Here is a 25,308-nt window from a genome sequence, read left to right on the forward strand (position 1 = left end):
CTTATGCACTACCTTCCTGCAGACTTGTGTTTTGAAAGAGTACCTTGGGTGCTTTCTCTGTTTTGGTGGGAATAGGGACTGCTGTTTGTTGACTCACTGTCAGTAGATTTATCATTATATATTACTCATTATTCATTTGGGTTGTTTGGTGTGGGGTTTTTTTTCCTTTTTAATCCTAAATCAGGACTATGTGTTTATCTTAAGCTTTTAGGCAAGAATAAGATAGTCATGGTGCTTGACATTTTTGAGACATTAAAATATTTCATTTTAATGACTCAGCTTCAATTGTCAAAAGCAATAGTTGTGCATTCAGTTCAAAAAACAAACGAAACAAAACAAAAAACAAACCCATAAACAAAAGCAAAGAAAAAAACCCACACATAAAAAACCCCAACAAAACACCAAAACCATCCACCTGTAAATTCATTCAAAAGCAAATAGTGCTGTCAGATAAGGCCAAAATTCTCTCAGATCTGTAAACAAAATACCTGCCTAAATGAGATTAATTTATAACACATATATAACAATATAACACAATTGACCCTAATGATCAGTACTAGTGGCCGATATTTATTATATTTATTTTATTTAAGTAAACCAGAATCAGCTCCACAGATTTTGCTAGCCTAAAATTTACAAGCATAGAGTTAACCTCTGAGTACAGTACAGGAAGGAGGGCAGCCAAACACCCAGAAGTAAACCTAGGTCTCTTTTCATGAGCAAGTGAAAGTGGCTTATCAAAAAGATCACAAGTTTCTTCTGTAACTTATGGCTGCTAAAGAAACATCAGATTTAACTGAAGTAACACTTTAAATATGAAGACTGATTTCAGCCTCTATTGAATATTTTTGCCAATGTAATTTTCACTAATTCTGGTGAAGCAGCTCTTATTTTACCTCCCTGTATTTTGGCTGACTTCAGCAGACTTTGGATGGCTTGTGGAAGGTGCTGGATTGGGTTCACCCATTGTTTGCAACAAGCATTTCTTGGTTCTGTGCAGAGAGAACAGGCATCAGAATAGTAACTTAGTGCAGATACCAAAGCAATAGCAAAAGGTGAGAACATGGTGAGAGAACAAAAAGGCCACACTGGCATTTTCTAGGTTCTCACTGGGACACTAAAATCCTCTGTAATGACTCAGAGCACTGGGTCTGAGTTTGGTTATGGGTTTGAGCCTATCAGCTTAATCCTCAAATTCTTAGATTTAGCTGAAATTGAGCAATTGTCATGCATCACACATTTTTCCTGGTGTGTCAGTCTTTGAAAGTAGATAGCTTTAGTTCCTCTAGAAAACACTCATTTCACAGGCTTTATCAGTATGCATGAGCCTCAAGAATGGTGAATAAAAAAAACATCAGAGGAAACATTCTTCTGCTGAAAGTCTTCATGGAAGTAAAGACGGTTAAACACTGAAAGCCAAAAGGTTTCTATTTTAACATATAAAGAGACACAAATTTTATTTTTTTTTTGTTTTTTGATACAAATCACAGAGCCACTGCAGTTAGTGACCCAATTATTCCAAAAGGTCTTATTTTTTGAAGAAAATATAAATGTGTTTCTAAGAAAATTTTCTGCAACATTAATATCAAAACATGAAAGGCAGATTGAATTTATCTGTACCTAGGCATTTACAGACCTCAGAAAAGGAAAGTTATTTAGAGGGCAATAGAACTGTAACTGCCATTTCAACAAAAAAGCAATCAGTGAGGAGTACAACAAGCTCAGTCTGCTAAACTGAGGATTTTGGAAGTTAATCAAATGCCATCCTAGCCAGCCTGTTATGCTGATATGGTATCTGAAGTTTCGAAATTGTTGTTGCTATTGATTTCTAGAAGCATAGTACAGGTTTATAATGTCTTAAAAATTGACTAAGTTGTGTTCCAGCCCCAACAAATAAAGAATCAGAAGACTAAATTATTTTCTGTTTCCTCTTTGCAGGGATCCCTTCTCAGTTATTAGGTGGTTCTGCATCTTTTTTAGACCACAATATATGCCCAAGTCCCCAATTCTGCTTTGTAATTTTTATTTTTAAATGAATGATTTTTAAATCATGAAAAAAAAAAAAGCACTACAATGCACTTATCAGTCAAATAAGTACTTTGCAGGAAAGTAACAAGCAAATCCTGTTTAAAATAGGCTCAGCTACCATTGTCATTTCCATCTGGATCACACTCCCAAACCAGGTGTTTCACAGGTAACAGTCTTTCACAGGTAACTCTACATCCTGTATGCCTACTCAACTGTGTTAATTCAGTACATTATTGCTAACATTTAAATATCTGTTGTGCATCACTATTGGTCTCATCCCCCTCCTCCTTCCTATGGTTTATCCTGAGCTTTCCTGGTATCTCTTGTCTTCTCATCATAAATGTTTCCAACTGCTTCCTCCAGCAAGCCTTCTTGCCTATTTCTTCTCTATTACTTTGCTTTTTACCTCACTCCACCTAGTCTTTATGTTGAGTAAAACTTTTGCCTCCAAGTAACTGAAGAATTTTTTGTTGATTAGATAGGACATTCCTGATCTCATTGCCATCACTGCATACAACTTCTTTTTCCTGCATCAGTGCACTTTGGGTTTTGATACCACTCTACACTCTAATTTGGCAATACTGGGAAAGTTTAACAGGTGCTTTCTGTGTAATTAGTTTAAAACAGTTCTCCCAGTAAGCTTCTACTTTCTTATATTTTAAAAATACACTACTTAAATTGTAGACATAATGAATGGCCTCAGGGTATAAGGTTTAGTACTTCCTTCATACATTAAGCTGTGTTTTCAAACCTGTACCCTTGGCATTGGTAGGTCAGGAATTATTCCCTTCAGCATTAATTCTAATTGAACCACCACCTCACACTGGGGAATTCCTACTCCACACATTGAGCAGAGGTTAATTCAATAGGAATTTTATTCTATGGCTTCCTGACAGCACCCTGCATCCTAAAGCCATTTCCTTCATAGCATTCAGAATGATAAAGAACAATCCTTACCATGGGTCCTGCTAGGACTCAGACTTTCTTCTCATGGAACAGACCCAATCCAAGAAAGCACAAAGCACCTAGTTGTCTCCAATGAGCGTCATACTTCTGGGAAATCACTGCAAATATCCACTCATATTCAAGGTTAAAAGAAAGTGGGACATCTTCACCTTTGCTATATTTGGCACTGGACCCCAAGAAGGTGATGAATCATTCTCAAGGCATACTGGTACAAGCTGAGGGAATTCCACGAACAGCATCAGTGAGGCCTTACTGCATTTGGTTTGGCTTTATCAGCCAAGAGAGAACATAAAATGGAGTATTGGTGGTAGTATGACTTCACTGTGAGGCAGACTTGTGAGTGAATACTGGGTACAGGCTTCAGGGCAGCGAGTTCTGCAAAAGCATCACCTTCCCAATTTCCCACCTCTTCCACGTTCTCCCACTCGAGATCCTGCAGCCCACCCTGCAGAATCTCCAATGCCTCCAGCTTCAGATCCCTCCTACCATCAACAGAAACTACACTACTATTCTCTGAGTCTTCTACTGCTATGAAGGACCTTGTACAGGAATATTTTGCTGTGAAAATCAGTCAAGTAGGAGGAAAACCCACAGGGTAAAGCAAGATGGGCAGATCCACATCTTTCCTGCATCCTCCTTGCTCCTCTCATAGTCCCTCTCAACAAAGCTCTCAAGTGACCGTGATGAGTCTAAACCAAAAGTTATTCCTTCAGCCTTACACCTGACCATCATCTCAACTGCAGCATGTCCTCACTGACATTCTCCAAATATTAGGTCCTGTCTCTGCCACTACACCAGCAGTGTTCATCACAAATCTGCCTACGCAGGACTCTGAGAAAGATCTGTTGTTCTAGGGACCAACCAATATGTTGGTATGGATATCTCATTCTTCCTGATAACGTTTATCAGGCAAACAAGAGAAACAGAGCAGTTTAATGCAAAGAAGATATATGTTTGTTTTCACTTATGAGTAAAACAGCCATTCTCACATGTACTCACATAAGTACTAATACTTCAAAGCAATTAAACTGTTCACTAAACAGAAGATTCTGTAGTGTTTTCAGCAATCAAAGTATGATTGACAGCATACAGTAGATAATGATTAGGGTTCATCATTTAAAGAAAGGTTTAAAGAAGGTGCAACTGCTTCCTTTAATTATTAATATTTGCCAAACACTACAATTCCTCCTATTTGTTATGTGTGGTGAATATTCCATCACTAGCTCATTATAAAAACTTTTGCTTTAATGTCATGATTTTGTCTATCATGTTTTACAAGTGTTAAAAATGACAGCAGCAGACCCATAATCACATTTGCATTCCCCTTGCTAACACCTACTGAACAGAGCATTTACATTTCATATGGGGTCATTATACTAAATCACCTATATAACTTGTTACTTTATCAGAGATTTCATGCCTTAAATCAAGGGACAAACAACAGGGAGTATCTCAAATGAACACACCGTGAAGTCAATGCTAATACAAACTCAAGGTTCCTTGGTAAGCCCTGTTCATTGCTTGTGGTTTTCCATTCCTGATGAATGCTGTGTAAGAGCCAATAGAAGCACATGCCCCCATGGTGCCTTACAAACATAAATTACTAGGTTTTGCACTCAGGGTGAGCTGCTTGCTGGAAAGAAAGGAAGGGTATTTTCTTGAGCTAGACACAGAAAATAAACAGAATGGCAATTTGCACTACTACCTTCTTTAATGCATCCTGATTTCTTCTCATTTAGGGAAATAGCTGCATCAATAATAGCTAACTATGATTTGGTTTTCTTTTTTTAAAAAGGTTAATTCTGCAGTCAGACTCATTCTTTTCACTTCCTCGGCTGTCCAGAAAGGACATTTCATAATCAGAAGAAATTATTACAGATGAAACAAACTATGTCATCCTAGAGGACATGATTGGCATCTGTGGACCTACAGTCAGTATTCTCAGTTGTAGTGTAGGAGGCAGCATCAGATGCAATCAAAGCAATCATGCTACAATTGCAGTTTGAGGTAGTGCAAGTATGAAGGCCAGTGTTTTGAGCAAAAGGACAGTGCATCCGCTGCATTTTAATGGGTTTGCACTTGTTTTGCAGAAAGTGATGTATGGCATTCACATAACTCACAGCCAAAGCCTAGTCAGACACCAGCAGCAACCTGGGAAGTTGACAGGCATAAAATCTCCTACTCAACAGGACCCTGACAGAGGAAGAAATGCAATTTTACTGAAAATTGGTCACAATTAGCTTCAGATGCCTCCATTGTAGTTATTAAATTCAGGCCAGAGTCCAGAAATCCAGTCCTGAGGATGAGTTTGCCTGGCAAGTTAAAAAAGAGGCAGGAGATCAAAAGGAAGGACATTTGAGGGTTTGAGTTTCAAACTCGTGTATATGTGCATTGTCCTCTATCCATCTACTGCTTAGCTGCATTTTCTTGGAATTGCTAAGATTAATGTTATAAAAATTAAACATTCAGAGCAATCAGTTGTTTAAAATCAGATATGTTTTGTCAGATTAACATCTTCTATATATATGCTTATTGGATGCTCTTATTGCTTGTAATTATTGTGGGGTAAACCATACAGTAAATTATGTGACATCCATAATCTGTGGGCTTTTTGTCAAAACATTTTATTAATGTACTACAAGGGAAGATGTTAATCACGTGTATCTTTTGTGTCATTTAGTCATGATGCATTCTGAATACTCCCTTCCAAGGACATACACTGAATTTATGTTCCCAGGCAGTAAGATTTATTCCTGTGCATCCAGGTCTGGAAGATGAGCATGGGAAAGAAAGTCAAGTAAATTTTTCCGATAAAGCCTGTGAGAAGGAAACTAGGAATTTACAGGGAGCAGGGAACATATCCTGTGGTTATGTACAATTCTTTTTGAGAACTGTAAGGAAGAACAAATAAACCAGAGCAGGGAAGAGGCTGAGCCCTGTTTGGATTCAACTAGCAGAAATTAGAACTCATGCCTCCGTGTCCTGGTTTTGGCTGGGATACACAGCTGATGTTTTAATTCTTGCTAAGTCCTGCTCACCTTAAGTCAAGGAGTTTTCAATTTCCCGTGCTTTGCCACTGAGGAGGGACATATAGCCATGACAAACTAGCCAAAGGGATGCTCCATAACATAGAACATCATTTTCAGTACATAAACTGGGGAGAGTTGACAGGAGCCACCGATCACTGCTCAGGGACAGGCACAGTTGTGTTGGGCATCACCTGTGTTTCCTGAATTTCTTCCTCTTTCTCTCTTCTTCCTATTATTATTGTTATTGTTATTTATTTTATTATTATACTGGACTTTATTTCAATTCTTAAACTCAATTTGCAGGTTTTACCTTCTTCCTATTCTCCTCCCCAGCCCACAGCAGGGTGGGATGAGCAAACGACTGTGTGGTACTTAGCTTCTTGCTGGGGTTAAACCATGGCAGTCCTTTCTAACACCCAAGCTGGGGTATGAAGGCTTGAGATAACAAGAGATCTGAGTAGAGTGTGTTAAAACAATTTTGTTATAAGCATTCATTTTATTGGTGTGATACTCATTGGTCAGAATGTTGATTTGCTCACTCTCAGAGTTCATGACATGCTTACGGGCACAATATGTAATACTGTTCCCTGGTATTATGTAGACTCATAGAGACAAATACAGTCCCCCTGAACAAGTTTAGAAATGACAGCAGCATCCTCCCTGCCACAGAAGCAGCCGCTATTATAGCTTCCAGCTGCCTAGGGTGGCTGGGGAGTGGCCCACCCCTTTGAAAAGAATGGTGTCTGCAGGTCTTTACCATACATTGAGCTTACCTTCTCATAAAAGCCTTTTAGGAGAAATACAGAGCACAGTCTATTCCTATTGAGTCATGCTTGGTGACCAGAAGCACCGAGATTAAAGGAAATGGTCCCCTGGAAGGTGATCTGATGGCCAGGCTTTCCCATAAAAAATGTCCTTTACATGTAGGGCGTAAGATCTACAGATCTACAGATCTATAAAGATCTACAGATGTAAAGATCTACAGATCTAAAGATCTACAGATGTAAAGACTGGAATTATCTAGGCTTTGAGGGGAGGTAAGTGATATAACAGTTAAACCTCTAAAAGGCAAGATGGAAAACTCCAGATCTTCACTGAATTTTATCTGATTTACGCCTCATTTTTAGTGATTATAGTTTGAGACCCATTAAGTAGAACTGCATTTTCATTTAGTGAGGTGTTTAATATTTAATGTTGGCTTTCCAATGTTATATACTTGATAACAGTACAAATTAATTTAATCTGAGTCTGGAAAAATGCTAGAAGGATCATATTGGAGCTATAATAACAGTAGCAAGAGCATTTCTGGAAGACTGAAATGCAGTTTAAGACTGTTTTCAGTAGCTCATGCTGAAAAAGCTGCCTAGGTAGGGGAAAAAAATCCCAACAAAAAATAATTTCAAGTGGAAAATGTACCAATAAATATTCCACAACCTATCTCCAGCTTTTTTTCAGAGATTATGATGCCAATTAGGACAGTATATACTGTTTCTCTGATATTGTCTATGGCTGTGAAGACTGTGTGCTCACTTGGGATATTCAATTCTTAAAATGCATTATGTTCAAATCACGCATTCTAAAGTGGTTTTCTGTCAGAACTGCATCAAATAAAAGACATATTGCTGGCTTAAATGTAATTCAGCTCATCCTTGTTGTGTCAGGATTTTTTATATATATATAACAGGAAGAGAATAAAAAGTTTAAAAAAAATACATTAGTCATCATGAGGTTATTTTAATATCATCAGCACTACCATAAAGCCAGCTGATAAATTGCACTCTATTTAGAAGGAAGAAATAGAATAAAATTAGTACTGCATTACGCTAGATTAATCATAGCTCTGGGTTACTGTCATTCTATGGAAAATAAAAGCTTGACTATTTTGGATTTTAAAGTTTCTTGTCAGCTTTTAAAATTATTTGTCTTAAGAGGCAAATAAAAAGCCCATGTTATGAAGGAAAACACAACATTTTGGACTGGTGGGGTTAGTAAATTTGTATCATTGTTTCTAAAGGACAGCATTGATGAGTTGGATCCAGATGGTTAGCAGCGACACTTCATAATAGTAGCCTAATGAAGCTTTTTGGTGTTGGTGACAGGTAAATGTTTGAAAGGTTTATGGCAGAGAAAAAGCTTCAATAAATACCTTGAAAATCTGTCTCTCTTTTAGATGTATAATTATTGCTTTTTATAACGGCATAATGGAACAGCAAAGCATAGGTGAAGAAAAGGCTAGAAAAGAGGAACCCTCTCTGGAGGTAATAGGATGGGTGGGATTTTTTTTTTACTTCTTGTTACTTGAATAGCTACTTAACAACCATTACATATCAGACTTAAAGGGAGAATTTAAAAATCTTCTTCATATAGTTAAGCCTGTTCAGGTGTCAGGAGTTAAAAATATGGGAGAGAGAAGATTTTTGTCTATGCGAGTAGAGAATAATAGATTCAAGATATTTTAACTGGAAGAAGAAAGTTCTGGAATCTCTTGCATCAGCATTTGTCCTTAATCCTGGTTACCCATGAAGAGTATGGCCAGACATCTGGTACTTCCTTTGCATTCCTTCTGATGGCTGATTGCTTTGAAGGGCAGTGATGCTTCTGATAAAACCTTTTTCATTGGAAACCCAGGTTTTCAATAAATGGAAATTTTAAAGAAATAATCTTTATTTATTTATTTTCTGTGACAGAAACAGCAGACTTAAAGCTTACCGAAAAAAGGAGGAAATTGGCTGAAAAGAAACCTCTGGAAATATATCAGGTTTTGATCAGAAGTGCAGCAGGTTTTGTCAGCTGTTTTCAGTTTCAGTCATAGAAAATGATACAAGCAGAAAAAAAAAAATGAAGAAGAAATTGACAGAAAGATATTTTTCATGTCAAAAGTAAAAAGTACCAACTTAGGTTGAAAATTTCACTTAAAAAAAGAAACTATCTACTTCTGTTAACATTTTCTACTGTCAGTCTTACAGACAGATGTGATTGGGAAATTGGTGTCAGTTTTCTTGTGGGTAGATGGAGCTGGTATATCTTGTGCTCCACTGCAGCACCCCTGAATGCTCAGTTGAAGCTGGTAGCATGAAGATGCTACCTGCCTCAAGCCTCTACTGGAAGAATGACCCTCAAAAGTGTTGACTGACACTGGATTTTTGCAGTTTCACACCGTGGCTGATAAAACAAGAGAAATCAAAGCACTTACAATTAAAGCCTACTGCATGTACACAAGAACAATAAAATAGATGTCAAAGGGGAAGCCATTGAGGGAAGATTCATCAATCTGGTAACTATAAGCATTGTTGAAAGCACACAGACAATGTAAACGGTCCAGAAAAGGTATAAAAATAGTGTGATGGGATCAAACAAAAGAATTCTACGCACAAATTATTTAGATTGAATGCTAGTATGCAAATAAAGCATTTCATTGCAAAGTAGTTAAGATACATTTATCACTGGTAAAATAGAAATTATTCAGCAGTTGCTTGCATAGGATTATTGAGGGGAAGCATACCTCAGACTCAACAGCTCTTGCTTGATTCAGTGTGGTAATTTTGGGCCATGCAGTCTAAAAGATCATTGCAGAGTCCTAATTGTCCACTGACGCAGGTACATAAAGTTCTTTTAGCTCTCTCAAGTTTAAGGTGGGAAATCTGATGGATATTGATATTTGATTGATTTGTCAAAGAGTCAAGTCATACTCTTCCCTCTTTTCCCCTGTTGTCTTGGCTTCCTTTTGAGGCTCTGCTGGAAGAAATTCTGTGCCTTCATACTAAAGTGAACATTTTATTTCTCAGTTTCTACAGATCAAGTGATGAGATATCTCATGTGAACCACCTGAAGGCTGAGAAGAGGAACTCTGACTTCCCCACAGAAAATTGTGAACTATGCTTTCTTACTGGCTAGCAACATCTTTGATTCAATTTGTATGAAAACTCAATTTACTTATTAAAATGGACATTATTGTTCAAATATTAGAAACTCCATTTCTTATATGTTCTAAGCTGTATAGTTGTCAGATTTTTATGGTTTAGATTGTAAATGTGTTTTTTCTCTGGCTAATTATTGGTATTATTTTTTTAATTTTGATGTCTTAAAGGCCAATGTACTGTATCATAATAATATGAAGGACATATTTAACAGGTGTGGGAAACACTGTATACAAATGTATATTTCTAAAAGCTATTTTTATGATTAGCATGTTTTACTGTTTTACCATATTTACAGTCAGGTGATATTGCACTTCTTTTCTTACAGATTAATTCAAACAAGACCATTATGATCAGTGTCACAATTTAATACATTATATGGTATTTTCCATTATTTTATTTATTATATGTGTCATTGGAAATAATTATGTTTACTAATATGGATAGCTGCAAAACAAGTGAAAAAGTCAAAATAAGAGAGCAATCCTTGATAAACTGTAAATTGTATCCTCCTGTAAATCCCTTTCTCCAGATAAGCACTGTCTGTGATGCCATTCATCAGACAGTTGTTACAGCTGCTCCTGCAAGTCTTTTAAGCCAGTTTGTTGCTACCTTATGGCAAGTTTACATGAAAGTCAGTCTCCTGTCTAGGCAGGTAGATTAATTATAGATGGCCAATATCTATCAGCCTGAGTTAGCCTACTGATTACTTTTCGGGTTGTTTTCTGGCAGTTGTATTTGCACTCACAGACCTCACCTTCCTAAAAGCCTGCAGCTGGGATAATTATTACAGATGTAAGGGGAATCTCAGTATAGAATTTCTTAATAAATCGTATTTCCTTTCAAACAGAACAGATACATTATTTCTCTTGTGTTACTGAGATATTAAGGGTATCAAAGCATATATGATATTAGCACAAGATTGTCTTCTTTTAATGAAAGTACCCATTTGTTCACCACTCTAAAGGTAGACCTCCTTAAAACTGCAGATGATGGAAATCAAGGAATAGATGTTTATTTACATATATATTTACGTGAGATATACTCCTATAGAAAGAGACATTTCTGTAAAACGATTGCAGAGGAAAAAGATTCTTTAATAGCTACAGCCTTCAAAGATGGAGAGGTGTTAAATTAAAAGTACCTTAAGCAGTCAAATGGAGCTCAGACCCAGCTGTGTGTCAGGCAGAGCTCCTGTGTCCACTGAAATCTGTGGCCTCAAGCACCATGAAGGTGAACCCTTGTGTTGCCCTTTCAATCATTCTCTGTAGGCTGAAAGCAAGAGAAAAATAAAGGTACCAGAGGGACTTTTTCATAGATCAGACATTCAACTTCTATAAAAAAACCAATAGTTTCTGAGATGATAGGTTCACCTCAAACAGTGGCTGCATGAGGAGGTGAGAGCTCAAGGTCTCCTATCAGGTTTCTAGCATGGGGACCATCATCAAAGAAAGGCTGATATTCTTCACACAATTGGAAGAAAAGCATGTATTTGAATTTAATTTTCTATTACTGAGTGGGAATTTTCTTCAGTAGGAGATTATGTAACATAGCACTCACACTTCTGTTTGTGTATTTATATTTAGCTTGTCTATTGTCTGTGGAGTTACATGGTTTACCTAAGTGCTGAGTAATACCTAACTACTTAATTAAGAAAAGACCAGAATAAGTAGCTATGCCTGAGCTTAAAAATTCACAACTTCAGAATCCATCAACACTGACTCTCCCAGAAAATTACAGCAAAAAATATGATTTCTGTTTAAGTGAAATGTTATGTCAAATCAAAGGGTGAAATATTTTTCCACTACCTATATATTAATATAGTTTATGATCATTTCTAACTGCAAAAATGTAAAAGAAATTGCCATTTTGGGATCTCCATCTTTGGTTGACAGTTAAAAAAAAAGCTCTCCAAACCTTAGCAGCTCAACAGGCATTTTGCTTATTTTAATGATGTAAACTGTTGGCTGACTTAAAAGATGAATAATGACATCCAAGGAGATCAGTTCTGGTGTTGATGTTAATAAACCACCTATGAGAAACAGCTAGGTGTATCATCTTTTCAGCACCTCCATTCCAAATGAGCTACTAATCACAAAAGAGCACTCTATTAGATTTTCACAAATTCTTTCCAATCATTACCCTTAGATTATATACTCACAGAAATGCTTGCACCATCATGATATTAACACTGTTTCACATCACAGTTTAAGTCCTGAATATATTTTGAATGCAAAAGACACCTCTGATAAGACCCTGAGGCACTACTTCATTTGCAAGCCAAAAGCTTGTTGTGCCATGCAGTCAAGAAACAAGGTTTCTTAATGGCATGTTTGCTTCGAATCACTACAGAGGATGCTGGTACCTTCAACAGAGCTTGATAGTTCTCTCCTTTTCATGTATGCACTACGCTTGGTGTTGTTTGCCATCACTACCTATACTTGTTTTACATGGGTTTTGTCAGTTGTGGGGTTTCTTAATGTTGCTCATCCCTTGCAATATTGAAGAGTAGGAAATGTAAAGGATTTTATCAGTCGGTTTGGGTAGTCAACAGTCTTATAAAATCCTTTATGGAGAATCCTGAATTAAACCAACTCACTTTCTACATAGGTCTATATGCTCTGTGTAGTTCAGATATTTGTTTCAAACCTGTGCAGCTGCATGAATGGAAAATATTTGCTAAAAAGCTTTAAAGTTTGGATCAAGAAATATTTTTACTTTTGTAACTCTTGTATGACATGCTGTGGTTCTTATTATTTTTCTCTGTAGATCCATTTTTAGTTCTGAAAAATTATTGTATTTAATCTATGTAGATAGCTACAATCTTGTAAGCAGTCATATTTTCAATAGGTGCCACTGCAAGTCAGAATTAAAACAGTCAGGGTTTGCCCATGTAGATCAGATTGTTGGCTCATTACAGTTTTCTTTAAAATATTGTAACATAATTTTTACATGTCTGTAAATAAATATTTTCTCTGATTTATGCACTAATTCCGTTTTGTAATTTTTTTCTGTTAAAATGTGACTTTAAAAAGCTTTCCAGGAAAAATGCTTTTCTCTCATGGAAAAATACCATCTAAAGCTCTGCAATACAACTGTGCTTCACAATTTTCCAAGCAGAACAAACAGAAACAGGAATCCATAATATGAATGCTTATCTTGAGTAAGCAAGATGGAGGAAAATGTGGTAAATCTTGCTATTATCTTAACAGTTTAAAATATTTCAGGACCAGTCATGTGTTAAAAGATGACTGAGAAGAAATGTTACAAACTTCATGAAAAGAGGGGATTCTTCAGTGGGGTATGAAAGAGAGGATCTCAGTGGTGATATTTCGTCAAATTTGAGGAATGTATTTTCCTGATCTTGGAACTTTCTAAGTTTCATGTATCACCAAGGCCGTATGAATATAAGTTATGAATTGCTATTGTTTTCTTTTTGGTATTCAAATACATTTTTTTATTCATAGTTTATTATTGCATTCACAAGGTGCTACTATACAAACAAACTAAGGCAAATTGGCCCACAGTATATGATAATGTGTTAAAATTGTATCTGTATAATATAACATGCCAATATTATATTGGGAAGCAATGCTATTTTGAAATGTGTGTGTGGCACATAATTTTCTACAACTTTTTGTGTGTTGTCATTATTACAGCTATATCAGATTTGGCACAAGTTTGTGAAATTTAGGTACAACTTACTTACATGCACAATACAGGGCTAATTTCTCACCCAAAAAGAGCCCTGTTACAGATTAAACAGTAGCCAATTAAAATAGTTTCTAATTCCTTTTTAGTAGAGAAGGTAGTCTGAGAACATCAAAAATTTCCAATTTCCATGTTCAGAAGAATCCTCACTATTCTAGAAAATTTAAATAAGGAATAGATCTGATTTGAGAGGAAAAGGTTAATAAAGTAAGATAATTTCATTTTCTTTACTTGTTTGTCAAGATCTTGCATAATAAACATTCCAAAAAAATCACTTTGATAATCTGAAATTCTGTATTGGATCATGCTGGGCATGAGGGAAATTGTTACTGAAGTAAAGGCATCAGTCATCCAAGAATAAGCAGGAAGTTCATCCTGCAGTCTTAGATGGATAAAACATCAAGCAATCAAACACATTATGGGCAAAGGAGCAATACATTACAAATATTTTTGGGACAGAGAAGTCCCTATAAGAAAGTATAGAAAATATAATTAATGCAATTAAGTTGTAGTCAAGATTACATTGCAATATGTTTTATTTGATCGTATGAAGATAAATCTTGAGCCTCATTAATTGCCATTAGGGACAAAGACAAATGTTATTGAGCTTTGAACCTCTTGGGAAAATCATTATAAAAATAATGCAAAATTATTAGAGGAGCGGAGGGGTTTTTCACACTAGTAATGGTATCCTGTCTCTTCGCCTTAATAGTCCTAAAGGGTGTCTCCAAAGCAAACAATTGAATATACTTCTTTATTTCATAAATTCTTTATTCTGAGACAGCAATCTTGTTCCATGTCTACAAAACTTCAGGCTTTTATCCTCCCTGAAATAAACCTGTAGGACTTCTGCATCATAAGAACTCACAAAAGTTATTCTCTCAGATCCAGCAGCCACACATCAAAAAAAACACCTCTATACAGTGTCATGGTTTAACCCCAGCCAGCAACTAAGTACCACACAGCTGCTCACTGACCCCTTCCATGTCCTGGTGTGATCGGGAGGAGAACTGGAAAAAAGATAAAAAATGTGTAGGTTGAGGTAAGAGCAGTTTAATGATTGGAAAAAAAGTAAATAATAATTAATAATAATAATGGTGATAACAAGCAAGATAACAAAGGGAGAGAGAAAATTAAAAAAAAAAAAAATAATTGCTCACCACCACCAACTAATACCCAGCCCGATCCGAGCAGCAATCTGGGCCTTCCAGGTAACTCCCCCCAGTTTATATACTGGGCATGATGTGCTGTGATATGGAATACTCCTTTGGCTAGGTCAGGTGTCCTGTCTCTGCTTCCTTGCAGCTCCCCGTGCCCCTACTCACTGACAAAACATCAGAGACTGAAAAGTCCTTGACTTAGAGTAAGCACTGCTTTGCAACAGCTAAAGCATTGGTGTGTTATCAGCACTGTTCCCAGGTTAGAGCCAAAACACAGCACTGCACCAGCTACGGAGAAGAAAATGAACTCTATCTCAGCTGAAACCAGGACATATGGTTAGGCTCCCACACAAGAGGAAGGGCAGTATGTGTGCACGCAAAAATAGTTGGACAACCTGAACTATAAGAAAAGATATCTTTCGGCCAGCAGCTGCCAGTCTTAACAGGCAGCAAAGGACAGCCCTGACTACAGATAGTCTATTCCTAGAGAAAGGAGAGTATGACTAAAGATGCAAGAATGATTTTGTACACTAGCTAAAACCAGTACAACTTGACATGTTGGTGCTGTAGCTGTGAGCATTCCTCACGAATGAAATGCTGTGGCCATGAGAATGAGAGAAAAAGAGAGAAAGAGAGAAAGTGAAGGCAGCTGTGTACAGCATGTCCAGCCCTATTCTGGTGATCCATGCCCTTACAACAACCAGTTCTGGCAAATCGGTAAGAAAATCCTCTGAGAAACTGCCTAGAAAAATCACAGTGCTACTACAAAATAAATAGTTGTTAGAGTTTGGATGGTGGGGTTATTAACTCATTTGACACAAAAAAAAAAGCTAAAAGTTTTTCACTGATACATATTTTTGGGGTTGCTTTAGTAAGTACTTACTTGATTAACCTCTTAAAGAAAGATTGCTGCTCCACACTTGTGTGAACAGAATTAATCCACAACTATCACAGTGTATTTGAACAGAAAACCTAGTTCCCATATCATCCATCCCATATTAATCCAACTAACAAAGCAAAATTGTTTCTAAAGGTTTCATTAAATCTTTCTAATACTATCCTGGGTACATATATTTAACAGTCTAAACTAATGGAGAATAAGCTTTGCATGACCACTCTGTGGTGTATTACTGTATGTGAATATATCTATGATGTGTAGCTATGCATATATGGAAAAAAAAATACTTCCATTGCTTTGTGTTTTAGATAATTGGAAATGTTTCTTCTCAACTAGAGACAACTAATGTTGTGGAAAATAAGAATCTAACTCATCCCTGGAGTAACTCTGCTGATATAAGTCATTAAATGAATATCTTTGGTGTCTACTCTGGCTGGATTCTTCAGCAGAAACTGTGATCAGTGTTCACCCTATGAGGAGTTACAGCAGCATTTATCATGCTACTTAAATTAAAAAGGATTTATAAGTCATATTGTTGTTGCTAGTATTGCTGCTGCAGCAGGAACATGGTGGATCGCAGTGGAGGGAGGATATAATACTCGGTGGGACTGCAACTTAGCAGAGCACTGAAACTTGAATGGGAATTGAAAGGATCTTACCTGGGGATGACTGAGAATAGTACTGAAAGGTGATGTGCTGCACTTGTATTCATTTTGCCTTTGAAGAAATTACATCACTACCAGTATAACATGATTCTGACTATTCTAGCAAGGGCTAAGCGTTCAAGTTTCCAGGTGACTTTGGTTGAACTTACTAAAAATTCAACACTTACCAGTGTGTAGCCAATCAAATGGAAAATTAGCCCACTATTCAGAATTTTGGCTTTATTTAATCCACAGGGTGGGGGAGGGATTTAATAAATGCCTGTTTACTTGAGTGGCTACATTAACTGTAAACCTATGCTTCTGTTGATGGGAAAACTAGATGAGAGAGCTACACTTCTGACACATCTAAATGCCAAACTCCAAGAAAATGTACATTTGTCCTGTGTGAAGGGCTATGTAATCATAACAAGATGGCAGCTGGGCACCACCACTAGAAAAATGACCCCAGAGAGAAGCCCATGCTCAAACCACTTCTACTGAGCAGCTGATCATTTGCCAGCAGCAATTGAACCCTTTAGCTTATATTAGCCTTCCTCCAGAGGTGGAGGTGGAGTGTTTTTATGCAAAAAAAAACCTGCCCCAGGGAGTGCGAGCGACCAGGAGCGTGGCCAACAGAGCGGGTCGAAGCAGTTTGCGCAGCAGTTCACGTGGGCAGGCGAGCGGGATGGTGAGCACTCACCGTATGACCAGGGCCCAGTCTGGGAGCTCTGCTCTGGCTGCCCTGGCAGTGGCCACCGTAGGCACCCAGACAGACCCGATGAGAGGGGAGGCTGCAGTGCAGACTTCGGGGTGTAGAGAGTGCCTGCACTGCTCTGGTGAGGGAAAGGTACACAATGGGCAGGGCTGCACTCAGTGCTCCCTGGTGGAGGTCCTCCTGCAGCAGGTGATCAAGCTGCAGGAAGCTATTAATAGGCTACAAGATGTCAGGGTAGCTGAGAGGAAGCAGGAATGCTTGCTCCAGGCCCAAACTATGCAGAGTCCTCAAGCTTCCCCTGTAGCTCATGGAGGAAAGAAGGAGGCCATTAACCCACGAAGCTGGGAACTGGTGACCAAAAAAAAAAAAAAAAAAAAAAAAAAGGAGGAAAAGGACAATTAAAAGCAAAGGACTTCCTCCTAAATCTGTTGTCCCCACGCGGAACTGCTTTGCCAGACAGCTTGTTCACCCACTCCCCCCCTCTTCTTGCCCTCCCCCTACTCCTGGAGGGACAGAGAGAAGAATCAGAAAGAATGCAACTCCCATGGGTTGAGATAAGAACAGTTTAGTAACTATGGTATAACACAAATCACTGCTGCTACCACCAATAATAGTAATGATAAAGGAAATAATAAGGGAAGAGAATACAACACCTCATCACCAGGTGACCGATAACTCGCCCCCCCAGCCCAACCAAGCACCGACCGATACCTCCTCCAACCCTGCAGTCCCCTTAGCCCTTCCGGGTAACTCCCAGTTACCTCCTGGGCATGACATGCTGTGGTATGGAATACCTCTTTGGTCAGTTTGGGTCAGGTGTCCTGTCTCTGCTTCCTCCCGACATCCCTCCTCCCTGGCAGAGCATGAGGCTCACAAAGTCCTTGGCCAAACCAAAACATCATTTTTATCAGCTCTGTTCCCAGCCCAAAAATCAAAACACAGCACTGCACCAGCTACCAAGAAAAATGGCTGCTACCGCTAAACCCAGGACAACCCTTAGACCATCCTTATATGGCTCTTTCAGCTTGTCTACAAAAACACTGCTCTTAAAACCAGCAAATCAAAATGCAATAGACAATGCAATAACTCATATTTTCAGTCAATCAAAATTTTGATTTATGTAATTGTTGCACAACTCATTATACACAAAACATATAAATCAGTGTTATGAATACAGGTTGAGAGTGGGGTTCTTTCCCCAACACAGTCTTTTATGTTCTGGTCTCCGCTGATACTTAACACAGACAGTTTTGTGCAATATGTGAAACCAAGCAAATAAGTGCCTAGAGATTTCTTAGTTTATACAGGAAAACTTTCTGTGATATATGTCAGGAGTTATACTGTGCTTGTGATGACATACCACATTACTTTTAATCAATGTATCCGTGTTTGAAATGCTGTTTTACAAACCTATTCACTGAACACTATTATTTAAGGTAGCAGGCTTCAGAGAGCAAGAGTATCAGGTCATGTATCAGGAACACAAAAGTGGTTCTTGACAGCAAGCCGCATAAAATCAATTGTGCTGATTTCAAGGATGAGTAACTTTTCATATTTGGATTCTTCTCCATTTACTTGAGGATCATTTGTATGTGAATTGCAAGTTCTAAGTGTTTTTTGTGGTATGCCAACAAGGTGGAAAAACAGTAATCCAGGACCTCTACCAGCTTAAACATGACTTATTCTGACCAATACATTCCACACTGGTTTTGGAGGATCCAGGGCACATCACAAGGTAACATGATAGTAACAGACAATCAATAACAGCAATAAGAAAAATGACAAATATCACTGCCAGTGGAATTGCATTTGGGCAACTATGTGGACAAATGACATTGATGACTGCTCTATGAGATGCAGACTTAACAAGAAAAGCTCTGTGAAATCCCACATCTGCTGCTGCTGCTGTGTACTCAAAGAGAAGAACCCAAGCAGATGCTAGGTTTCCAGCAGCTTCCTCTGATATCAGTTGTCAAAGGTGTCTTTTTATAGGGGACAACATCAAGCTTTTTGCCCATCACCTTAATTCTCCTTTTGTGTGTGTTTTGTCTCATCTGTTAAATTACAAGGTTTTTCTGAGAAGAGAAATGAAGGGAAGTGGTGTCTTTCTAGGAATGAAGAGCATGGGTGAGTGGGTGTGTGCACACTCACTCCTGCACAACCCAAAGACTTGCAGATGGAGGAGATCCCTTCCCATTTCCACTGGCCAAGGAAACCTGCTTGAGGAGTGTGAACCTTCACTTTTTTCAGTGAAGTCATAAGAGACTGTTTGGAGGACTAAAACACTCATAGAGTTTATGATCTCCTCTTTCACAATTATTTTGTAGATTGTTTTTCATCTGCAGACCTCAAGCAGTGACAAAAGAAGAAGATTGACTCCTTTCTTGGTTATGGATGGGGAATCCAGAGTATGAAAAGGCCATTTAGATGTCTCACAGGCTTTTCCTATCGGTAACAGCGAGAATCTGAGAGGACTAAATAGGGTCCTGGCCTCGTAAAATCCCTGCAGGGTAAACTCAAAGTCTTTACTTTGAACTTAATATGGATCCTTCCAAACAGAAGGAGCCGCAGCAGTCTCCTCCCAGGAAGGCTGCTTAAGGAACACCTGGCTGAAAGATTAAGCACATTTACAGAGAATAACAGAGCATCAGGGAGAACTGTAAGCTATTAAAGATATGAGCCAACACATCTAACATTGTAGTCTGTGTTGATCCTTCAGCTGAGATGTAGAAGCAGTATAACCACACAGGTACTGTATGGTAGTTAATACACCTGTACTGCTTTTTACAGGAGTAGGTGTGTTTGTGCTAGTTTATGTTTCCCAGTCTGCCCCACAGCTCTCCTGGTGCTAGCATTAGCACAAGAGCTGTCAGCTATGGTTTTTCAGCTTATCCATGGTGCAAAGGAAGGCCAAGATTTTCCCTGCACCTACCGGTGCAGTTGCACCTCAGTGGCACATAATGTGGCTGGACAAGTTGATCTCCAGAGGTCCTTTCCTACCTCAACTATTCTATGATGCCATGATTCCATGTAATAGCAAAATGTCGTCCATAAATTCTATATTAAAAAGATACTTACGATGCTCAGGAAGCATGCTAGAATCATCACACAACACCCACTTTATATATATTCTTTATCATTAGAATCTCTTGTGAATATGCAAAACAGATTCTCACTATGATCATTTATTGAAGCAGGAACATTCTTTTCCCAGTAGAATCCTGCAGCTGCTGAAGTCCTGCTCAGATTGCTTTCTTTCATCCTGTTCAGAATGAACTTCATAGACAATGCGTGCTTAGCTCACGCAAAGCACAGTTTCAGATGGCAAGAATCAGAGTCCTATCAGAAAACTCTGCAGCTCTGCATCAGGGAGGTAGCAGTTGGAGACTCAGTCTGTGAGGCAATGAAGGGAGCTGGTTCTCCTATTCTATATCTGGGTTGTGTTTGGTGCAATGAGCATAATACATGGGTAAGTATCTCAAGAAAGATTATAAGGCTGTTGGAAGGCAGAGTGAGAGATTATCTCATTGCCAAAATGCTACTGGATAAAAATCTATATTTTGTGCAGGATCCAGAGTAGAACATCCAAAGACATATCTAGATAATCCTAACAAAAATGTAAGTTCTTGTACGCACACAGATGAGCTGGGGGCATGAGCTGCATAAATAGGATGCACAGTTATTAAGCCTAAAGCAACTTAGCCAAAGCCCAGAGTGACCATTTTGTTTCCTCCTGAACCAAAGCAGCATGGATAGGACTACAGTTTAGGGCACATCTTGAGGACTGCAATGTTGAACTGAGGCATCTATACATCACATAAGTCTTTCAGTGCTTGTAGTCCAAATGGTTTGACTTGGAAAAGTACTGAGTGTCCTACTGGAGTCAACAGTAATACCACACACTTAACTGAAACATCCACCTGGGACTGGCAAGTACAGACAGGACTATGTGAGCCTTATGCCTTTGTGGAGAATCTAAAAAAGGGGGGGGGGAGTGTACTAAAATAACTCTAGATACTGTGTTTAGGCATGTATATTGCTTCCTTGGTGTGTCTGTTTTGGAATTTAAGAAGGGATGTTTCAGTTACTCAGGACATTCGAAATGGCATAGATGTGGATGTTTAGGCTCCTGAATGGGGCCTCCAGCTTTAACTGTGGTGTTTTAATAGAATAACTAGATGAAGATGCTAGTAAAGCTGGATGAAGAATGCAAAGAAAAGGTTTGACTGAGGGAGTAGATAGCTGGACAAGCTTATGAAAAGGAAGTTGGCAGCAGTAAAACTAGTGGTGAGTCCTATAATAGTTAACTAAAGTAGGAACTAAAACCTTGATCTTATGTTACCCACTGAAAAAAAGAATTAGATGTAGCATGTGCTAAATTATCCTTTTATCACCTATGAAAGGATGCCAGATTTTGGCACCTATCATTGCTATTAAATGGAGTATACTTTAGTCACACCTAGACTCAATTATTGCCACAGTGCTAGCTGCAGCTATTTCAAAATATACCCCAGCCTTTGCGATCTTTGTACTGCTGGGCTCCCAATTAAAAGAAAATAACTGAAGGCCCATTTTCTCAGTTTAGCACTGTAGGAGCTTGAAAAATAAGAATGATTTCTCACCATGAACTGTGAAATGAACATAAAAGTGGTGTAGACTTCTTTTCTCCCTTTGAATTTTAAGTTCACCTCTGGTTTAGAGTCAGAGACACTTTGCTTAGTAAAGCTACACCAAAGGAGTCCTGTAACCCAACCGCAAACCTGTCTGAAAAGCAATCTGCACTGGCCAACCGAGTCATTTCCACAGAAGGAAGGGCTGAGTCCTAGGGGCAACTCCTACCATGAGGGATGTGGGATGCATCCCTACCAGAGCTTTATGAAACTTACAGACATCTTTCCTTGTCCTTCTGTCTTAGTGGGGGCAGAATATTACAAAGGATATAACTACAGCCTCATATAAACTTGCTATGCATGAATTGTAATGAGTTTCTTTTTTTAATAGCAGTTAAATTCATTACAGAGATCTTGTGAATTCTTGCTGCTGTGAGGTAATACTCGGGGCATTTGCCTGTCACAGGGACAGCCATGTGGAAGAGCACAAAAAGGGGCAAGTAGGAGAAAGGTACAACATTTTTTATAAGACACTGGCCTTTTTTGTGGGGGATTTTTTTTTCAAAGGCCTCCCTATTCATATATTAATAAAATCTTGATAATTAATAACCTGTACTCTTCTTGGTTTGTATATTGCTCTGTTAAACTTTTGTTGCATTATATATTCGTGCTCATATGCTCACTTATCTACTACAAAAGTTTCTGTTCAAACTCTTTATCAGCTAAAACAGTATGATAGGTAACAGTTTTCAGAAGGACACAGCAGGTTTGTAACCATGCCCAGATTTATAATTTGAGTAAAAAGCAAAAATACTAATACAAAAATGAAGACATTTTGCATTTCTTTACAAACTGTTCCTCAGCTCTCAGTTCTTCCTGTGTCCTTCTTGGTTAAAATAGAGGATGTTGAACTGCAGAATCTGGGACAGCTTCCCTGCACTGTAAATGGAACTCTAACACCATTTGTTTCTCCATGAGTTAGCTGAAAAAAGCCAAGAGTTTGAATAGTATTCAGAAAGGGATTAGACATTCTGTGGATAATGAACACTTCCACGAGTATTTAAACAACAATAGCTGTTCTAAGAAGGGCATAAACTTTTTATTCTTGTTTTTCCCTTCAGTGCATAAACTAAGCAGTAACTGACAGCACAAAGGGAATGTGGAAACAGGATGTTCCTTGACTACTTACCTGGGGTTTCTAGCACCTCTCTCTGCATCCTTGAAGTGCATGATCAACATGATCAGAGACTATATAATAGGACCTGATGGAGACAAGTTGAGACTTAAAACACATAAAGCAAAGCTAGACACATTACAGCTGTATATTTCTAGCGTTATTGAGCAAAAATGTACTGTAATGACTCCTTCACAGCATAGGGGAGAGAATACTGTTGTGTTTCAGCTCACATTGCACTTCTCATGCTTCAGAGAAGTACAGATACATTGCTGGTAAATCGGGAGGAGAAGCAACAGCACAAGTCAGGTCGTCAAATTGAGCATGTCCTGCTTCCTTAGAAAACAAAAGGGCACAAGAGTAGCTCATGTGCTCAGGCTTAGCTACTAGACTGTGTTACCTATACTACAGCACTCCACTGTGTGGTTTCTTCTACACAAAATTAACCTAGTGACAATTCCTGTTCTGTATATTGCTGTTAAACTGTGCACACAGGAGTCTTCTGCCCTGGTGTGCTTAGGCGTAATGTCATACAGCCTTTATTATTAGCATGAAAGTGAGATGTTTTTTGGTTGAAACTGCAGTTTTGCATTCAGATTTGCAGCGATTAATCCTATTAATTATTTATAAAGAAAGTATTAATTAATACCTCTAATTACTGCACTTACTCTTTGACTAAAAAGTTAATTTTCTGAGAATTTTCAAGGGAAGCTCTTAATCACTTTATGAGTTAAATTTATTGAGAGATGAGACCTTTAATTTAGCAATCAGTGTCAGACCTTTTATCTTTCCCCAATGATCTGTGCATTGCCAAGTGTTCATACACAAGCCCCAGCAATGGAAGGGATCTTGAGAAACTGGCTAGACTTCTTTGTACTGTTTATTCATGGGTTTGAGGACTGTATATCACCAATTCAACTGATTTTTTTTTTTTTTAAAGGAAGTCTCTAAAATAATATTTTCCTTAAGAGAAGTTTGCAAAAATCTCTTGATCCACAAAACTGACATTAAACGATAACACCTTGTTTAAGGTGTTAGATTAGGTGACCATCACCTAGTAAGATGATGTCCCCATGAAGGGACAATCCCATGATGTTCCCAACTTCAAGGTTCCCATGAAGGGGCAAGACAGGCTGTCTTGGTTTGCAGGTTTCTTGCATCGACTTTGCACCTGCACTGTAGGTTGCTTTCTCTCCAGTCACACCTTCTGCCTTCCTTAAGGAGATCCCATGGCTCACCCCAGACTTGACTCAGTACCTCACTTTGCACAGGACTGCTGATGAACCATGTCCCTCTTGACACCCTGCCCTGATTCAGTAGGGTTGTGCCTTTGTCAGGGAGGGCAAGGATGTGCACAGAAAAAGTGACTGCTGTGTGCACAGAATCTAGTAGATTTATTGGTTTACTACAAAGATGCTGCTGAAGTAAGTGCTCTAAGGAAATGGCATCAGGGCTATTAATTTAACTTTGCTATTAGATAGAATATAGTGAAAACAGAATTTTTTCATTACATGGAGAAAAAGAATTTTTAGCATAATGTTAACGTTTCAAAGAATTTTTTGATAGCTTTAATACTTCTATATCTTAAAAGCAAGAATAGAAATATCTGTACTTCTCATGGAATTAAATGCTCTCAGAAAATTAGAAAATGTTGAGCATTTTAACTGAGCATTTGCTTTTTAAGAAAAAAATACATTCTCATATTTGCATAATTTATTTCAGATTATTTAACTAAAATATCTTTTTCAAATCAGTTCAATTTGAAACTATATTTCCTTAGGTAGTTCAGACAACCACAGAAAGGTACTATTTATATTGTAGCTCTTTGTTATTTTCCTACAGATTAGGTTCTATTCTATTTCTCACGCTTCATGACAACTATGACCTGACCTATGGTGCATTACAGGGGTCACTCACAGAAGAGATGCATCCATCACAACAGATTTCATTTAGAGGCGATTCATATGTACAAATGTCACATGTATCTGTTGTGCACTGTAAGATCAGAGTCAATGGCTGTAAACAACTCAGATTTTGGTGAGATGCATTTTATGACAAAAAGTAGCTAAGATTTCATGATTTTTCATCAGAAAAATAATAAAATCTAGTTTATTTGTGAGCTCAAATGATTAGAAGCATATTTAATTAATTATTCACAAATGTAATCAAAAAGAGAAACTGCACACTGTTGAGAGCAGACCTAAAGAAGTAGATTGTAATTAATTATATAAAGGCAAGATACAGAATGGAAACAGCTCCTTTCATACTTGATCATAAAAGGAGCTACCAGGGCAGTCCAGACACTTTCTGGGAGACTTTGCAGTGGCCTCATGAGATTCCTGGAGGTTTCTGGGGTGTCCAGGTCAGGACAGTGTCAATCACAAAGACTAGTGAGAAGGCAGGAGAACTGGAAATGGCTTACAGCTAGGACTGTTTAAAAGCTGCAAGTTTTATCT

The 25,308-nt window shown here is 38.1% G+C and overlaps 1 protein-coding gene across 7 annotated transcripts in view; it reads left to right on the forward strand.

Annotated features, from left to right (window-relative positions):
- RALYL (RALY RNA binding protein like) overlaps positions 1-25,308 on the forward strand; it is a 409,831-nt gene that overhangs the window by 381,715 nt on the left and 2,808 nt on the right. For 3 of the 7 annotated variants that reach the window (XM_061343012.1, XM_061343016.1, XM_061343017.1), the window contains one exon: positions 9,809-11,148. The exons of the other annotated variants lie outside the window; for them this stretch is intronic. In XM_061343012.1, coding sequence (XP_061198996.1) covers positions 9,809-9,826 — 18 coding nt within the window. In that variant the 3' untranslated portion in view covers positions 9,827-11,148. Of the gene's footprint in view, positions 1-9,808; positions 11,149-25,308 lie in introns of those variants that run through there. 7 annotated transcript variants of the gene reach the window in all.

This window comes from Neopsephotus bourkii, unplaced genomic scaffold (assembly GCF_033783945.1).
Source record: "Neopsephotus bourkii isolate Nb327-2 ecotype Australia unplaced genomic scaffold, CSIRO-AGI_Nbou_v1 NB_1820, whole genome shotgun sequence".
Lineage (NCBI taxonomy): Eukaryota > Metazoa > Chordata > Aves > Psittaciformes > Psittacidae > Neopsephotus > Neopsephotus bourkii.